At 45.8% G+C, this 16,893-nt stretch overlaps 1 protein-coding gene across 1 annotated transcript in view; it reads left to right on the forward strand.

The window, feature by feature from the left end:
- Nucleotides 1-382: 382 nt before the first annotated feature.
- adamts6 (ADAM metallopeptidase with thrombospondin type 1 motif, 6) overlaps nt 383-16,893 on the forward strand; it is a 56,331-nt gene continuing 39,820 nt past the window's right edge. Inside the window, exons 1-9 of the mRNA XM_041959974.1 lie at nt 383-482; nt 572-954; nt 2,750-2,924; nt 3,559-3,782; nt 3,951-4,034; nt 5,442-5,587; nt 9,042-9,085; nt 11,426-11,531; nt 14,714-14,860. Of these exons, the coding sequence (XP_041815908.1) occupies nt 383-482; nt 572-954; nt 2,750-2,924; nt 3,559-3,782; nt 3,951-4,034; nt 5,442-5,587; nt 9,042-9,085; nt 11,426-11,531; nt 14,714-14,860 (1,409 nt within the window). The remainder of the gene's footprint in view (nt 483-571; nt 955-2,749; nt 2,925-3,558; nt 3,783-3,950; nt 4,035-5,441; nt 5,588-9,041; nt 9,086-11,425; nt 11,532-14,713; nt 14,861-16,893) is intronic.

Raw genomic sequence — 16,893 nt, forward strand, 5'->3', positions numbered from 1 at the left:
GATTAATCATCCCGATTAAGGGGGGCTAGAAGGCCATTTAACCTCTGATTGATTTCCTTCACAGGAATGCAGATGGATCGGTCGAGACAAGTTTCCAATATAGAGCTTCCTGTTTGGAGTTACACCTGAGAGCGACTGTGTCTGATGGATTACGCTGTTTTCTCCGAGCTGCTGACATGAATTCAGAGGCCAGTGAGATGTGGAAGTGCTCGCCTTCAGGAGAAATCTGAGACCTGGATGAGCCCTCGAGCACGACGAGAACATTTCAGTGAAGGAGACGAACCACAGACTTGTTATGGTGTGGCATCGGACCGATCGTGTGCTTTTAACCCGTTTGTAGCACCCTCTACCCCTCACCCCATGTCACAGCTTTCCCTGAATTATGGAAATTTTGTGGAAGACGCTGACTTGGACTCTGAGCCTGGTGGTGATGGCCGCTTCTGAATTTCAAAGCATCAACAGACTTTCACACAACTCTCAAGGTATGATGTAGACAGGTGGACAGGAAGCAGGTTTCACTTCTGTTTTAACCAACAAATATGTCCTCTTTTCTCTGCTTTGTCCTTTAAAGAGGAGTTCCTGTCCTACCTGCAGCACTACCAGCTGACTGTCCCGGTGCGGGTGGACGAGAACGGAGAGTTCCTGAGCTACACTGTGAAGCAGCACCGGCCGGGCCGACGGAGACGAGGGGCGACGGACCCCGTCATGGGGCAGCTGCCTGCGTCAGGCCCCCCGGAGTCCCGGCTCTTCTACAGACTGTCAGCCTACGGAAAGCACTTTCACTTAAACCTGACGCTCAACCCCCACCTGGTGTCAAAACATTTTTCAGTGGAGTATTGGGGCAGAGAAGGGCTGGAGTGGCGCCATAACATGGTAGATAACTGCCACTATGTTGGATTCCTGCACAATCAGCACAGCACGACCAGAGTGGCGCTCAGCAACTGCAAAGGCCTGGTGAGTAGAAAGGGCTTTTTTCTTATTGTTCCAAGCGGCCGGCTCACACTCTTACCGAGAGTTCACACCGCTCACCTCAAACAAACCCAGAAGCTAATGTCACATAACTCAGATATACCTAGCTTGTGCTGCTCTCATGTCAGCCAATCTTTCAGAGGATTAGACCAGTTGTAGTTTGCTTAACAGAATCCTGGCTTGCTTCCACTTGGCACAGTGAGTCTGCAGGCAGGAGTGAGCTGATGCACATGGAGGGAAATCATCTCGGTGATCTGTGCGTGATAAGCATCGGGGGCTTTTCTTTCCATTTGTGCATTAAACCTGCGCTCTGTCCGTAGATTTGAAAAGCCTCGGTAGTTGAGATCACATTTCTTTGAGTCGATATGTAAAATAATGTGTCTGAACCTTAGATATTACTGCGAGGGCTCCGCTCAAAAACAGAACCGAGCAGCACTAACAAGGCATCTAATTATCCTGTCTAAGCTTTTAGTCCTCAGGCTTTTATCCACAGACTGTGTGACTGTCCAGCTTCTCTTTGCTAATCAAGAAATTGGAAGGCGTTTTAATAGCTGTTATCCCTCCTTGGTTCAGAATAACTCTAAAGAAGGGAAAAAGGCCCCGCTTCTTATTGGCAAATGTAATCATGTGGAGAAAGCATGTAGCCAAATGTGCTGGCAAGACCTACACGGAGCATCATAAATTGAATTAGTGTTTGCCCTTTTTTCTAACAGCACCAAAAATGGACAAAACTGTGTCTGTACTTTAATGTAATCAGCTGTCTGGACAGTGTGAGATCTTGACATCACACACTATTAAACCCCTCAATCGAACGTGTTTCTGTGTGCTGGTGTGATGTGCTTCTAATTGCTTTCATTGTAGGTTTTACAGAGCCAAGCTCGTGTTTTTTACGAACCCATTGTGACAGACCTCTCTCTGTTTATGCTGCGTAGAGGGTGTTGAAGGATCAAGAACAATGTTTGGGATTTGGTCTTGATGTAATTGATCGTTAGGGGTTCTTAAATTTGACCGCAGGCTAGAAACTAATGTATTATATGTGCTAAAACGCGACCCCATCAGGAGAGGAGATTACATGGGGGAGTATATTAGTTATTTAAAGGGGTACGCCTCTCAACAGTTCAACAAGTTGAGAGATTCACATCGGACACAATGAAGAAAAGTGAAGCAGCAAAAACTTGAGATATCCTCACTTACAAGTGCCTACAGTCCAAAAATGCTGGATCCTAGATTTCCCACAATGCAACTCATACTGACCACATTTTCACACTCTGAACCCCCAGTTTAAAACATCAGCTTTCTGTAAAAATGTAAACCCTCCAGACCCAAACTGAGATGACCCCGATGATGTCATCAGGGTCATCTCTGACGACGTCGTCAGGGTTTGTCTACGGCTGTTAAAGCTGAGTTCAGACAGAAAGCGAAGCAAAGTTTTCACCTCACATCATTCCAGCCACACAAACGTTAGCTGAGCTAGCTAGCAACAGGCTAACTGTGTTTGTGGGAGTGTGCCTATCCTCCAGTCTCTCCTTTATTGACTCGTCTGAGGAAAACTTGTGTCTTTTCATTGACTTTGCATGCAGTCACATCCCCTCTAAAATCCTCTCTGCGCTCAGACAGTTGAAGTGCACCTTTTATAGAGTGAAAGTACACAGAATCGTTAGAAATACAAACATCTCAGTTGTTTTTCCTGCATTTTTGTTAATATTTCTGCATTCAGTAACAATGTGTGCTTGTGTTTGTTGTTAACCTGTTTCTTTCATTGATTTTCTCCCCCGACAAGCACGGTGTTATAACAACAGAGGAAGAACAGTATTTGATAGAGCCATTAAAGAACATATCCTCCACCACCTCCAGTGAATGGAACCTGGAAGAAGCACAGCAACATGTTATTTATAAAATGTCTGCCATTCCCTCACCACAAGAGCATAGCCAGGAGTTCAGCTGTGGCATTTCAGGTTGGTGAACCTCCATCTGGGTTGGACTCTGTGTGGGTGGAACTGACGTAAAGGAATAACTATACATAGCAGGTTAGAGGAAGTGCTGGTTTGGTTCTAGGCCCAGGTTCTGGTAGACATGACCGGGCCTCTTGTGTGCTATAGTTGCTCCTGGCCTGGACACCTTTCAACCTGTAAGAAAAACTCTCGCTCCAGCTTTCATAAAAGGCCCTTCAGTGCATAAAGAGTACTTGGCTCTGACTTTTATAGAAGCACAAATCCTATTTATAGAACCAACAATCATGTTCAGATTTTAGAATTCAAACAACTCTGCAGAATACTGTGTGTGCTGAGATATGCCGAGTTGGAAAAAGAACCAGGTGGATATTTAGGTATTTGGGCCAAGGTCTTATAAGAAACAGCAAAAGCTGTCATCGCCAGGAAGCGAGCATGCCCTAACATGTACCATCCTATAGCTTTTTCCCAGAGCATCTGGGTCATAAAGCTTTAGCTGCAAGGTTCAAAGGGGCAGATTCTCTGTGTGCGTCTACTACACGCAGACCGGCGCTCTCTCAAACAGACAGCGCATCAAGATTTTGCTGTCGGCTTTTTCCGTGCATTCACTCTGACCTCTTTGTCCCGCTGTCGTTCGCAGACCTCATTAAAAGCAGTGCACCTTGCCAGTTCAGCACACCTCCCCCTGTCCACCCGTCTCCTGCACCCCAGAACGACAGCGAGCAGTCGAACAGCACCCACAGACAGAGGCGCTCCGTCAGCAGCGAGCGCTTCGTGGAGACGCTCGTGGTTGCGGATAAAATGATGGTCGGTTACCACGGACGCAAAGACATAGAGCACTACATCTTGTCTGTAATGAATATTGTAAGTTTGATCCTATTTTTTGGTTGTTGTTGAACGTACAGTGTCTCCATTGTTGCCGGTTTACTTCATGGATATCTACAGATCTGTGGCCTGTTGGTTGAAGATCAGATGTGACGTGTGGACACAATTTGTCTGACTTTGTGTCTTTTCTTCTTTTCTGGAGGTCAGGTTGCCAAACTTTACCGTGATGCCAGTCTAGGAAATGTTGTGAACATTATTGTGACCCGGTTGATTGTTCTGACTGAAGATCAGGTAAGAAAAATTCTCTTTCTCTGCAGTTATTGTTGCCGTGAGGCCTCTTCACAGCGCCTGTACCCTCACCTGTAGTCAGTGTATAACTGATATGCTTGGCGTGAGCGAGCTGCAGTATTTTATGTGATTGCCGTGGTTGAAGGGAAGAGAGAAGACAGACTCTTCTCCATATGGACACCACTTCAGATGAAAGATGTGCTCAGGCATCTTCCCTCAGGGAGCCTCGATAGAGGGTTTTTACATGCACTGTACATGTGTATGTATGTGTGATGGCAGAAACAGAGCGTCTCTCTACCATCTGCTTTTTCTAAAGGGGTCATAGCGGCTCTCTCCGTAGAATCAGGTCCAAAAAGCAAGTTTTTACGTAAAGTGGAGCTGCAATTTGATTCAATAGGAAGGAAATACAAGTCTCTCGGCCCTTGTTTTGGATAAACCAAAGAGAAAGTACGGTAAAAAATCAAACAATATTTTACGGTGAAAGTGAGTCACTGATGGGCTGTTGAGTTGTTCAGTATAGTGTTGTAATTAATCAGACGGCAAGCTGAAATCAGCGCTGCATCATCTGCTGGCGATGGTTTACCGTCGTCCATTCATGGACGTAGATGCATTTTGCAGACTTCACTACAACTTCAGCTCCTGTTAGTCTTCTTTCCACGTCTCCTGCTTTTTTCTAATAATGCAAGTCCTTGTTCTGCTCCCTCTCTGACTCATCTAACTCCCCCCTGCTATAAATGGTTTTACCTCTACCACCACTGCATCTTCTCTTAAATCAAATACAGAAACTGCTTGCTCTTCCAACAGCTTGTCCTCTAACCTCCCTCTGATCCCAGTACAGCACTCCTCCAAATAATTCATCCCGATAATCGCTGTACTTTGGCAGCACGGAGGCTCATTGGTTAGCACTGTCAACACATGACATGAAGTCCAGCATCTTTATCTTTTGCATACAGTAGACATTTGAGACTGACAGGAGATGAGAGGGGCACAACAAGACACAACAAACCAGGGATGTTATGATGTTGTTGTGTCACATGATTCGATAACTGTTCACCTCGACAGTCCACACATATTCTCCATGAAGTGTATCCAAGTATAGTATATGTATGTGCAGTAGGATATTTAGTGCTGTATGGTTTATGATATGATAACATACGACACAGCATGACGCAATACGACACAATACAATAAGACACAAACCGATCCGATACAACAGGACATGACAGGACATATGATGAGAAATGATACAAAACAAAAAGTGCTGTATAAATAAATTTTGATTGATTGATTGATTGAAAACAACATGATACAACACGTACTGAAACTACTTCTTTTGTTGCATATGGTTTTGTTTTGTAAAAGTGTATCATGTTTCACTGTATTGCATGTGTGTTGTGTTGTCTTTTGCAGCCTAACCTGGAGATTAACCATCACGCTGACAAGTCTCTGGACAGTTTCTGTAAATGGCAGAAGTCCATCCTGTCCCATCACGGCGATGGCAACAGCATTCCTGAAAATGGGATGGCTCATCATGACAACGCTGTCCTGATCACCCGGTAAGTGTAGGCCCACACGTCCGGGTATAAGGAGCGCATACACTCATATTGATCCAGCATGGATTCATGCACTTCAGACAGTAAGAGTTGTTTCTTTCAGTCCTTACGACCATTGTAAGTAGTGCTAATTTCCTCATTTTGAGCAAACAGGTTGCAGGTTATTTCCTGTGTTCTTGGCGCATTAAAAGCTGTGCAGTCACGGTTCAGCTTCAGACTGTAGTTGTGTGTGTGTTTGCTAACAGAGGTGGCCAACAGCTCAAGTACTCAAACCTCCCAATGTCCAGTTCTTGTGCACAAAATTTACCTGTGACCATTAAAGCTGATGGGAATAAAGACCTCAGTTCTTAAAATAAAATGTGCTGTTTCAGACGTACCTGTCACTCTGCAATTTATGTCATGGGTGTTACCATAAAACAGCAAACCTCTGTCATTACCTGGAATAGGCTTCATTGTTGCCAGAAATGTTTTGGCCACATAACCTAGCAACTAAAGTATAAATTCCCCCCACTGGTTCAAGTCAAGAGAGAGGATGGTGTTCAGTGATTGACATGGGCTGAAGCCAAGCTTTTTGACTCTCTGGGCTCTATCATTACTGTGCTTTTGCTTGTTGTCTGTCAGCTGATGCTCTCCAGTTCTTTTGGCTCCTGTTTTTATTGTTGGTTTTAGCTTCTCTAAGCACCAGCACCAAAGGCTGCTTAGTACAGTCTAGATGCACTGGTCACAGGCTTTAATGACTGTTTTTTTGTCTGTTGGTTTTGTTTTGCAAGGGACATGATAAATTGAAATTAAAATTAATCTCATGGCGTTTGTGTCTCACAAACTCACAAACCTACTCGTTCATGCTAATAGCACGCAGGGGGGAGCTGCATAATCAGTCCGTGTCTAAACATGCTAAACTGTGCCACCTTTAGATGTGCAGATGTAAACACGTCAAGCTTCAGTGCAATTTTAACATTTCTAAGTAAGTGAGTATTTGAAACTGCGTGAATCAATTGTTTGGCCACTTTGTGGCAGAAGAACTGCAACACAAGCTGGCATGCACACAGCCCCGGCATATCATGGCCTTATAATATTGGTATAGCTCACACTTACACATCTAGCAGACACAATATTACGCAACATTATTATCCCAGTGGCGGTGTGGTTCTGGCCACCTGACAGATGTAAGGTTAATATTCCTTGTCCTTTAGTTCTGTGTTGGTCTCCAAAAACTCCTGAGGAAACACAAGTTCACTAGATGTTCCACTTTCTTCACTAGCTAGCTAGCTAGCTTTGTCTGCTGGTTGGTGGTGGGCAGGAAGCGGTTTATTATTATTATTTGCTGCTGGAAACATGATTGAAGAGAGCCATGAGGCCAAACTGTACAGTAAAAATGCTGTAAAACCAAGAAATTCAAAAGATTTAAGTGTCCATTGCTCACCTGGCTTAAAGGCTTTGCTAGGTGCATGAAGGACCTAACATGTTAGCTAAACCGCAGCGCTGAAGATGAATGAGCTAAAATGGTCAGAGAAAAAGTTTCTTTTAGTTCAATACTTTGGTTTTTGAACAAACACCTATAAAACTAATGACACACTGTATATTGCTAACTAGTGAATATTAGCATCCTAACACGCTAAACTGAGGTGGCGAACATGGCCTTGAATGTTAGCATGCTGACTCCAGTATGAGCTTAGCATGGCTGTAGACTCTTGATCTTGTTAATTATTTTAGTGAGGCAGCGGTAAAGTTTTTTAAGAGGTGTGAAACCTCACGAACACTCACAAGCAGCAGCTATTTAAGCTAGCAGTTATGTTGATCCCGGCAGGTGGCACTCGATCGTGTCAGTGATTATCACTGTTGTTGCCTGTAGGTGGCGTACGTCAATGCTGATGTGGATCGTGCCATTAATATGCCTCAGTGCAGTGCTCAGACTTCCATATAATGACGTATTCGTGAATGTGGAGTAAATTTAGCATGGGTGCACACTGAGTAAAAACAAGGCAAACGTAGGTGAGAGATAATGAGATAATAAGCTGTGGGGAGGAGGGACCAGCTGAGCTCTGAGATGCTAACATTGGAGATAGTATAAATAGCTGATGGTAGACACCAGGAAGCCCCCATTAACCACCATGTCTGGAGGAGCAGGCAGACATTCCTGCAATGGTGGAATGCACCTGAAAAGATTCAGTAAGATTTTTAAGGCGGTTGATGCTCGCAGCAGCTGAGCTGAAACGATTTGTCCATCAATTGACAGCTAAATCGACAGAAAACGAATCGTCAGCTATTTTAATAATCAATTAATTGTTTGAAATGAACATTCTCTGGTTCCAGCTTCTCTAATGCAAAGATTTTATGTCACCGTAAGCTGAATATCTCTTGTTTTGGAGTGTTGTTCAGACTTAGTCAAAGCCCCAGATCCAAGGCATACTAATATAATGTTACAGTTACATTGTTCGCTTAATTGTAAGGTTTGCTCAACAGTTTTACTATTATTAGTATAATGTTGGTCCCTAACTACACATCTGAAGCTAATTCCAACTTCAGAAAAATTCATCTTAACACTCAAATAAATATGATTACTATTGGACAAATATAGTAATATCATCACAGGGACTTACAGCCCGGCTCACAGGAAGCGGTTAGCCTCAGAGTATTCTTCTTCTACTTCTTCATTATCTCCTGCAGGGATGCAACAGCGGGACACACAAAACCTTTTCATTGGAGCAATTACCGATCTCATCGTGGTAAACGTGACCTCCTCGCTGTCGCTTACTTGTCGGTCTCTGCGTCAGATCGCATTTTGAGGCTGCGCCGCCCCGTTTGGAACGTTTCCCATCACGTTCAAGAAAAGACACCGAGGGAAATTAGGGGAATAAATCAAAACAAACAGACGACCCGAACGAGGTCACGATTGTACCTCATCAGTTTGGAGCCGCTCCACCCGGGAGGGACGAGGAGAGAGCCGGGGAGAGGAAGAGGAGTTCAGGAGCGAGGGAGGGAGAGAGGGGAAGGGGGATGAAATTAAATTTGCTGTGCCCTTGGTTTTAATAGATTAAAAGCTTTAGGAATGATTGGATCATTCATTTGAAATGTATGATGTGTTATTAAAGCACCGTGGCTCAGAGTGTTCTGGCCTTTTTTCCCCTGCGCTCTATTGGATTACCTGAGTTACAGAGGTTAGCGGTAGGGACACAGCATGAGGCCTTTCACTTTACTCTCACCCCTGTCTGAGCACAGCACTACGACATCCTGCACAGGCCTCGTGCTGTGGATGGAACCAGGTGTTTTCTACCACCGAACCTGTCACGACTTCGTTATATGCTGTTGCTAGGCTGAGATTATATCTGGCCAGACTGTGATTAAACATGGAAAGAATGGAATGGCAAAGAGCCAGTGGAGGAAAATACTGTAAAAAAAAAAGTGTAGAGTTGATTTAATTGTTTGTGTTCTCTCCCTTTTTTTTGCCTTTCTTTAGGTACGACATCTGCACCTACAAGAACAAACCCTGCGGTACCTTAGGTGAGAGCAGAAGATTTATGTTTGTTAACATGTATTTTCTTGCCACATTGGTAATTCTAGCTGGTGCTGACTACATGAGTTCCCATCTTACGGAGCTCAGTCGTCTCTTTTCCCCTCCGGAGAGGTTTTCATTTTCACGCTCGGCCTTCGACGTGTCCTCAGACAAACCGTATTTAGCAACGTTGGTCTCCTTCAGGAGAACCCCAGACGGCTCCTCCTGCGAGACATAATGAGAAGGATGTTTTCACTCGTGTTATTATAGCTCCTCAGTGACTCCTCTCTGTCGGTCGAGGCCACGGGCCCTGAACCTGGACAGCCATGGTCACCTCCTCACATGGCCTCAGTTTATAAAAAGTGCTCCGTCTCGCCCCTCCGCCTCTAACCTCAGTTTGGCCAAGGTGTTTACACTTCCACCGGGGGCTGAGAGAGAAAGGAAAAGGTGTGAGGAGGGGGGATGAAGAGGAGGAGATGGAGAAGAAAGGAAAATGGAAGGGGAAAAGGACAATTACAGGGAGTGCTAAAGTATGCAGGAGGGAGATAGAGTGGGTGATATGCTGCTTTTGACGGTAGTGGGGGTGGGAAAAGGACCCTCTTCTCTCTCTCTCCTCTTCAATTCCTCGCCCCGAGGTTTACTCCTACCCACCTAGCCCTTCTCTCCCCATCTTATCTTTGTCAAGGCCCCGCAGGCACCACAGTATATCTTGGAGGTAATACTGTGACTTCAGGGGTGGTTTGACAGATTGACCGCATTCGTCACATTCCCCGGTCGCTTTAATTGCCCTGGCATCTGCTCGGCTTCCTCGTTGTCTAACCCCCAACCCCCCCCACCCGTCTCCTCCTCCTCCCCTCCACTCCTCACTCTCCTCTTCGGGGATCATGCTCCCGGGTCAGATCGCTGCCCTTTAGGGTCGCCGAGTAATCACCAGGCTGGAGATAATACACAGTCCACTGTGGCGCTAAGCAAACAACTTGCGGTGTGTGTGTGTGTGTGTGTGTGTGTGTGTGTGTGTTTGTGTGTGTGTGTGTGTGTGTGTGTGTGTGTGTGTGTGTGTGTGTGTGTGTGTTTGCGCTCACCCACTTCACTCACTCACACACATTCTTAAACTAATCGTAGAGTAGCCACCCTCCTGCCTCTCCCTCCCTCTCCGCCTTCTTTCTTCACCTTCGGGCTCGCTCTCTCCCTGCAGTAATGGTTTCAGTGGCCTCCTGATTTGCGAGTCTATTCTTGTTTAGCCTCTTACTGAAGAGGATACAAAAGCCACTTTGAGCAGGGAGGCAGGGAGTTCACGGGAAAACCTGAGGCCGTGCTGACCACCAAAACACCACAAGTGCGACTGCAGGTGTGTCCCGTCTGTCGACATCACGCTCTTTCAGTGGCTTTTCTTCCTCTGTGCTGATTTAATGGCACCCAACTGGAGAACCGCTGTTCATCTCAGTGCCACGAACTCCTAATACTTACATAACAGCAGTGGATTAACATGCATTAATTGAGCATTTTGTTTTACGGGTTTTCAGGAAATTCTGGTAAAATTTGGATGGAAATTCAAGATCTGAGGATTATCCAGAGTATGAGGGACGCTGCATTTCTTTTATTAATGATGTCAGCAGCACATATTAAATCCCATTCACCTCCATTTAATTGGAGATCAGGCAAAACTCTTGAAGCCAATGAATGAATGAAGCCGAAGCTGCCTGCGTGGTTGAATACAAGAAGAAGATTCACTACGCCGTAAACGTCATCATTAAAACGCTCTTTCCTCCACACGCACTGATGCACATCCCCCTTCACACACACACACACACACACCTGCTTTGCGCTGTCAGATGATCCACTCTCCAGTCACCTGTAGATGTAATCTGTGAAGAATTGCCTCCTGTCTCCCGATCTGACCTGTCAGACTTTAGGAAAAAGGACCTGCGACACCTGGATTGTGGAGAGTTTTTTACTTTAAACTCTCCTCTCCCTTTCTCCCTCCCTCGCTCTCCGACAAATTCTGAAATGAGGAAAACATCTATATTTTCTGACAGGTTTCTGGTGGGGTACGGTGTTGGCGAGGGGGTTCTTATATTCCTTTCCTTGGCTCGCGTTGTAGGCGATCCCTTGTTACATGAATTGAAATGTATAAATCTAACCATCGTCTAGACTTTTTCCAGCCGTAGTTTGCAGGGAATGAAAAAAGAAAGACGTCTAGCCGGCGATGCTAAACTCAACTCCCCCTGGTGAACAGGAGATCATATGTGCGGAATCCCAATTTTACGACCATGACTCTGAAGAATACTACGTCTCGACCCTGTGTTTGCATGTTTGTCTGGCGTGTGTGCGTGTGTGTGTGTGTTTAGGCTTGGCCTCCGTGGCTGGAATGTGCGAGCCAGAGAGGAGCTGCAGTATCAATGAAGACATCGGCCTCGGTTCTGCTTTCACCATCGCGCATGAGATCGGCCACAAGTGAGTTTTAAGACTTTTAAGATCCTAACAGAAGATATCAAATCTGACATTGCGCTCTTGCGGCAGTGGTGGGACAAAGTCAGGGGCCTCATGCAAGAACCACAGATTCATTCTTAAAGATCCCTTCCAGACATGTTTAAAGACAAAGAGAAAATTCCACAAAAATGTTGAACGAAAACTCTCAAAATTGACTCCAGAATCTCTGAATATGCAAATATTTGTTGTCTCAGAACTTGAACTGCTGCACACAAGACGTATTCTCACAGTTAGTGCCCTGCAGGTCTCCAGTTCCCACTTCACATTTGTGCAGGTTGCGTTTTGGACCACGACTGGCTTCCTAACCAGTTGTGATATCACAAATCATGCTCGTACGTGCACATCTTGAAACCTGAACCTCTTCAGCAGAAAAATGCGTAAACAGCCTTCTCGTGTCAAACTCTGCACAGATGTCATTCTGTACAGCGAAGCTCAAACATCACAGCGACGCTAACAAGAAGAAAACCTCATTTTGTTACTTCACTGTGTCATCATCGTCGTAGCCACTTTACGGAGAAATTCAATGTTTTTCTTTAATTTAGATTTTATTGTCATATTTTGGCACAGGGAACTCATATGGTTCAGTAGTTGCCTCGACAGCTGCCTCGGTCTGCGTGGTCAGGTCTGTCCGTCCTCTGTTATGATATCTGACAAAAAAGAAGTCGTATGTATGACGTATTGTCCGACCACGTCTCAAATCAAAAGTGTTTACAGAAGTTCGTCGAGGCCGCCGTGCGGGGCGGGCTGAAAAGCGTGATGTTGTATAAATGTGGGGATAACATTTTCAGACGGTCTCTGAGGACGATGCACCTGGTTGTTCACATGAAAAATGACAAAAATAGTTGAAAGGCGTTCAAATATACTGGCCCCGTAATGTCACCTACTGTATAATATGCTCTCCTCTCCTTGATTGTCTCCCATCTAAGTCGTGGACCGCTCTGCTTTTGGCACCGAACTCCATGTCAAACTTTCGGCTCTTTGAGTGTGTCACAGCACGGCGCTGCTCAGACGACACATCGTTGGCAGCTGCGCTCACTTTCTGAATTGTTTCAAGTCCCCGAATATGATTTCTGCACTGTTTTTGTCTGCTGATGTCTGACAGCAAACTCGAAGCTCTGTCTAGCTGCTGTAGCCTCTGAGTCTCTTTACAGCATATTTTTATCTCTATTTTTTATCTTTGGGGGGCACATCAAGTCATTCCAAGTTAAAAGGCTGAAGTTCAAGTAACGCCACGAGTCAAAGTCGAGTCTAAAGTCATCAGCTTCGTAGTCTGACTTAGTGGATGTAAACTGTGGGTATAAGCCTGCCATTGGCTGCCTACTGACGCAAGTGTGTCATATTGACGTATGCAGGGGTGGCATGAAGTACATGCTCACACACACACACACACACACACACACAGGTCAGAATAGCATTAATTTACTATTTCTTTAATCTACGTTTCTTACGTTCCTGTTTATCAAGGTGACTTACAATAAGAACATTTAAAGGACTCAAAAGATAAATACACCTACCAATCACAACAGAGTGGCATCACACCAATATAATTATAATTCAATATAAATCTTTTTAAGTACTCAAAAAGAAATTATAGCCCTAAAAGGTACAGCTACAAAAGAAAACAACGTACATGCATCCAAAAATACTCGTCAGACACTTCCTGCCTCTCATTTGCAGATAGCCATAATGCCTTATGATAATTGGGTGGTACTTGGGGTGGCCAATCAGATTTCAGGGGCGGTGAGTGTCACCCCAGGCCCCCTTCTGGGCACACCTCTGCCTCAGAGATAGCAACCTGCAAGCTAATCTATGCTGGAAATGGCAGCTCACCCTGACCTTCACCTGCTCGCTAATGGTACGAAACTCAACAGGCTAGCAGCTATGACCTTTTCCTCCGCCGCTGCATTCTGGGATTTGTGCCGCCAAGACGATTGTGATTGGTTAAAGAAGTACTAACAGGCCAGAGCACTTTTCCCCCTGCACCACAGTGATGATGGGTCCAGCTCTGTGGCGATGGATCAGATTCATGACCCGATCGAGTCCAAGTCCTTCAACCTGAGCCCACACCTCGTTTAAGTGGGATTCCTTTTTTTGCTCCTTCAAACCTTCACTTCACTTTCACGACTGTGTGCTCTAATAATCGCTCTTAAACAAACATTTCTTACTACTTGAGTTCGTCAGACCTGCGTGTAGCCTCTTTTCCCCCAGCAGACGTCTCGAACTGTATCTCCACATATTTCCTCATGCAAATGTCAGTGTCCACATACCTCTGGCTCTTTCTTCCTGAATATAAAGCAAAATAATGATGATGTATTAGTCTACGTATCCCTCTCGAGAGAGTTCAGCACGATGGCGATTTCCTTTATTATGTCTCGTGTCTGCTTCTGTTGTAAAAATAGTCTCTGCTTCTAGAGGATGTATAAAAAAACACACTGCAGCGGGGTTTCAACCGGGCTGATTTATTTCCAGAGTAGGGTAAAATGTCATAAACGCCAGCCTTAGAAAAACAGGTTCAGGCTGTGCAATGTGGTCGGGTTTGTTATATACATTAGACCTGATTTGTGCTGCTGGACTGCAAGGAAAAGTCAGCTTTGACATCCTGCTGTAACATGAGATTTTCCCTCAAATGATATCCAGACAGATAAGGTTTTTTTCAGATGCATTGTTAAAATGATTTATTTTCAGCCCTAAATTCTTGAGCAGCTTTCATAACAGACCACAAGGTCGGGAGCTGTTTAAGTTCTGGGTCTCTCTGTTCTCTGGTGCAGCGACTGATCTAAAGGATCCCCCATCTTCGCTCCAGTCAGCGTCGACTCTGCCTCGCGGCTTGCTCAGACCTGCAGGCGCTGATTGACAGGCAGGCATCAGAGTGGTGATTAGAACTTTCTCGTTCCTGCCGAGCTCCAGACAGGGTTTGACCCTTGACCCCCGGCTCTTCTCCACACAGCTGTTTCAGAGCCGCAGAGCTGGATCTTTACAGCCGGGGCCACTGAGGGAGACGTCCTCCAGCCAGCGGCCTGGACTGACCGCCGTCGTCCCACCTCAGCTGTGTAGTTAAGAGAAGAGAGGTCACTTTTAGACCAGCGGTTACTGATGATCATCAGACCCGGCCGCCTCAATTCCGGTTTTCATTTTGTGTGTTTCAGTTTTGGGATGAACCATGATGGGATCGGGAATTCCTGCGGCACCAAAGGCCACGAGACCGCCAAACTGATGGCCGCTCACATAACAGCCAACACCAACCCTTTCTCTTGGTCTGCCTGCAGCAAAGACTACATCACCAGCTTTCTCGAGTAAGTGAATGACGGTTTTTCCCTGTCTGAGGGTGTTCGTGTTTGGTCGGATGTGTGTGTGTGTGTGTGTGCGTGTGTGTGTGTGTGTGTGCGGGCGTGCAGTAGAGGAAAAGGTGCATGCCTGTTTTCCTGCTCGCCTGCAGCCGCCTCGCTTTGCAACCTGCTGCCACTGGCCGGCCCTTGCGGTGACCCGCTAGGCTGTCTCGTATGCAAGTCCTTCGCCACTTATTCACATCCATTTCATCACCGAGACTCCTGCCAGACCTCCTTGTGGCCGCGTATGATAACTGGGTGCCTTCCGCCCTTGCATCCTTGCACCACAAGGCGGGTGATGTTAGAGCTCGTGTGGTGCTCAGTGGTGACGTGCAGGCAAGCTGCCTTCAACCACTGCGCTGCCGTTTCGTGGATAAGTCATAGAGGACAACAAGTTGAAGTGCACAAATAAACTGAGGAGTAAAGCGGTGGCGTTTGGCAGGATGAGGGATCGCTGGCTGAGTCCCGCCAGCCTGGCATGGTAAAGAACTTACACAGGTTTCTAGGAGTTAGCGAAATCCAGACAAAACATCTGGAGCTGGCCTTCAGAGTCTGGCAGTGAACTCAAAGCTACTACCCTGAACCCTGCGCGTCGAGGGCACATGAGTTGAAGCTGCTTTTAAAGGAGTGTTCGACTTAAAACAGTTAAATTCTTCGCTTTCAGATGCACATTATTGAGAACAATATCCCTGAATCTGACCATTAGTGAGCTCCACTGTCATGATGGATAGTTTTATCAAAACTGATGCAGCAGAACCGCAGACGTCTTTTCATTCCATTCATTCATCCTGTTTGTTCAAACCTGGCTCCTACGTTACCCACAATGCAACTCAACTGCAGGCCGGAGATGTGTGCGGACGCTCGTAGCGGCTAATGTTGCGTCGAGCTGCTAGCCTCAAACAGAGATAGAAGAGGGCCACAGAGGTCTGGTCTCCCCAAGACCTGTAAACACACTTTGATGCGTATAATAGAGGGAGTCCTCCTTTAGACAGTAGTCAGTCTTGGTCGGCAGATGAGAAACATGCTGCCATTCCTCTTTATTCTTAAATCGTGAATGAGGTCAGGCAGTGCAGTTAAAAGGAGAGTAAATGCTGGACTTACATTCGGCAGGTGGCCAGAAAACTTGCCTGCAAATGAAGACTAATGTACTTGTTGGATGTGCAAACACATTTTTCATATCAACCGAAGAAGGTCAGTTAATGAAGATATAACTGCTTAGCAGCGTGGAGTGTTTTAAACAGAAGACGAACAGGATGTCGCAGCTGTACAGCAGGCAAAAGAAGTGGTTCAACAAAGAGATGAAGGTTAATGATTAAACCTGGAGGTCGATGCCGCCGACCTTAACACATGAGAAGCTTTATGTCTGAAAGGGCCTGCAGCCGAGGTGGAGGTCTACTTGAATAGGTTTTATCTGCTCCAGCAGCCTTGGTTCTCTGACTGCACAGGACATGATGGAGGTGGAGCTGTTACCTGTCTTCCAGAGAGGCTGAGAGGCCTTTCAGTATGGTATGATTTTTAGGCATTGCCCTGCTGTGCTTACGTGCATCCTCGTTCATTATAATGTGTCTGTGCAGTATTTGTGCACGTCAGTCTGTGTTTGTGAGGCTTGATCTGATTTGAGCATTTTGGAAAAGCAGAGGTTTGTGCGACGGAAACATAAAGAAACTGCCGTCTTGGCCGTCTGGATAATAGATTCTGTTTATTTAAGTTTGCTCCTGCAAAGCAGCAGTGGAGATCGCAAATATCTTCATTTCAGAGAGCAGTAAAATCCTTCCTTTTCCATCTTCCTGCAGAGGCTTCACAGCTCAGCTTGATTGCCCATCACTAAGACCTGAGTGCTGCTTGCAAATCCTGATATACGACATTGTGGTGGAGCGTTGGTCGGATGCGTTGCTAGTCTGCGTCGTGTCTCTGTGTGTGTCTGTTTGTGTATTCATGTTTGGTTAGCGAGGCCCTCCAAGAAAGCCGATAATAGCGGCCGTGGTTGTCAGATGCTGTTT

Source organism: Chelmon rostratus, chromosome 19 (genome assembly GCF_017976325.1).
Source record: "Chelmon rostratus isolate fCheRos1 chromosome 19, fCheRos1.pri, whole genome shotgun sequence".
In the NCBI taxonomy this organism is placed as follows: domain Eukaryota; kingdom Metazoa; phylum Chordata; class Actinopteri; order Chaetodontiformes; family Chaetodontidae; genus Chelmon; species Chelmon rostratus.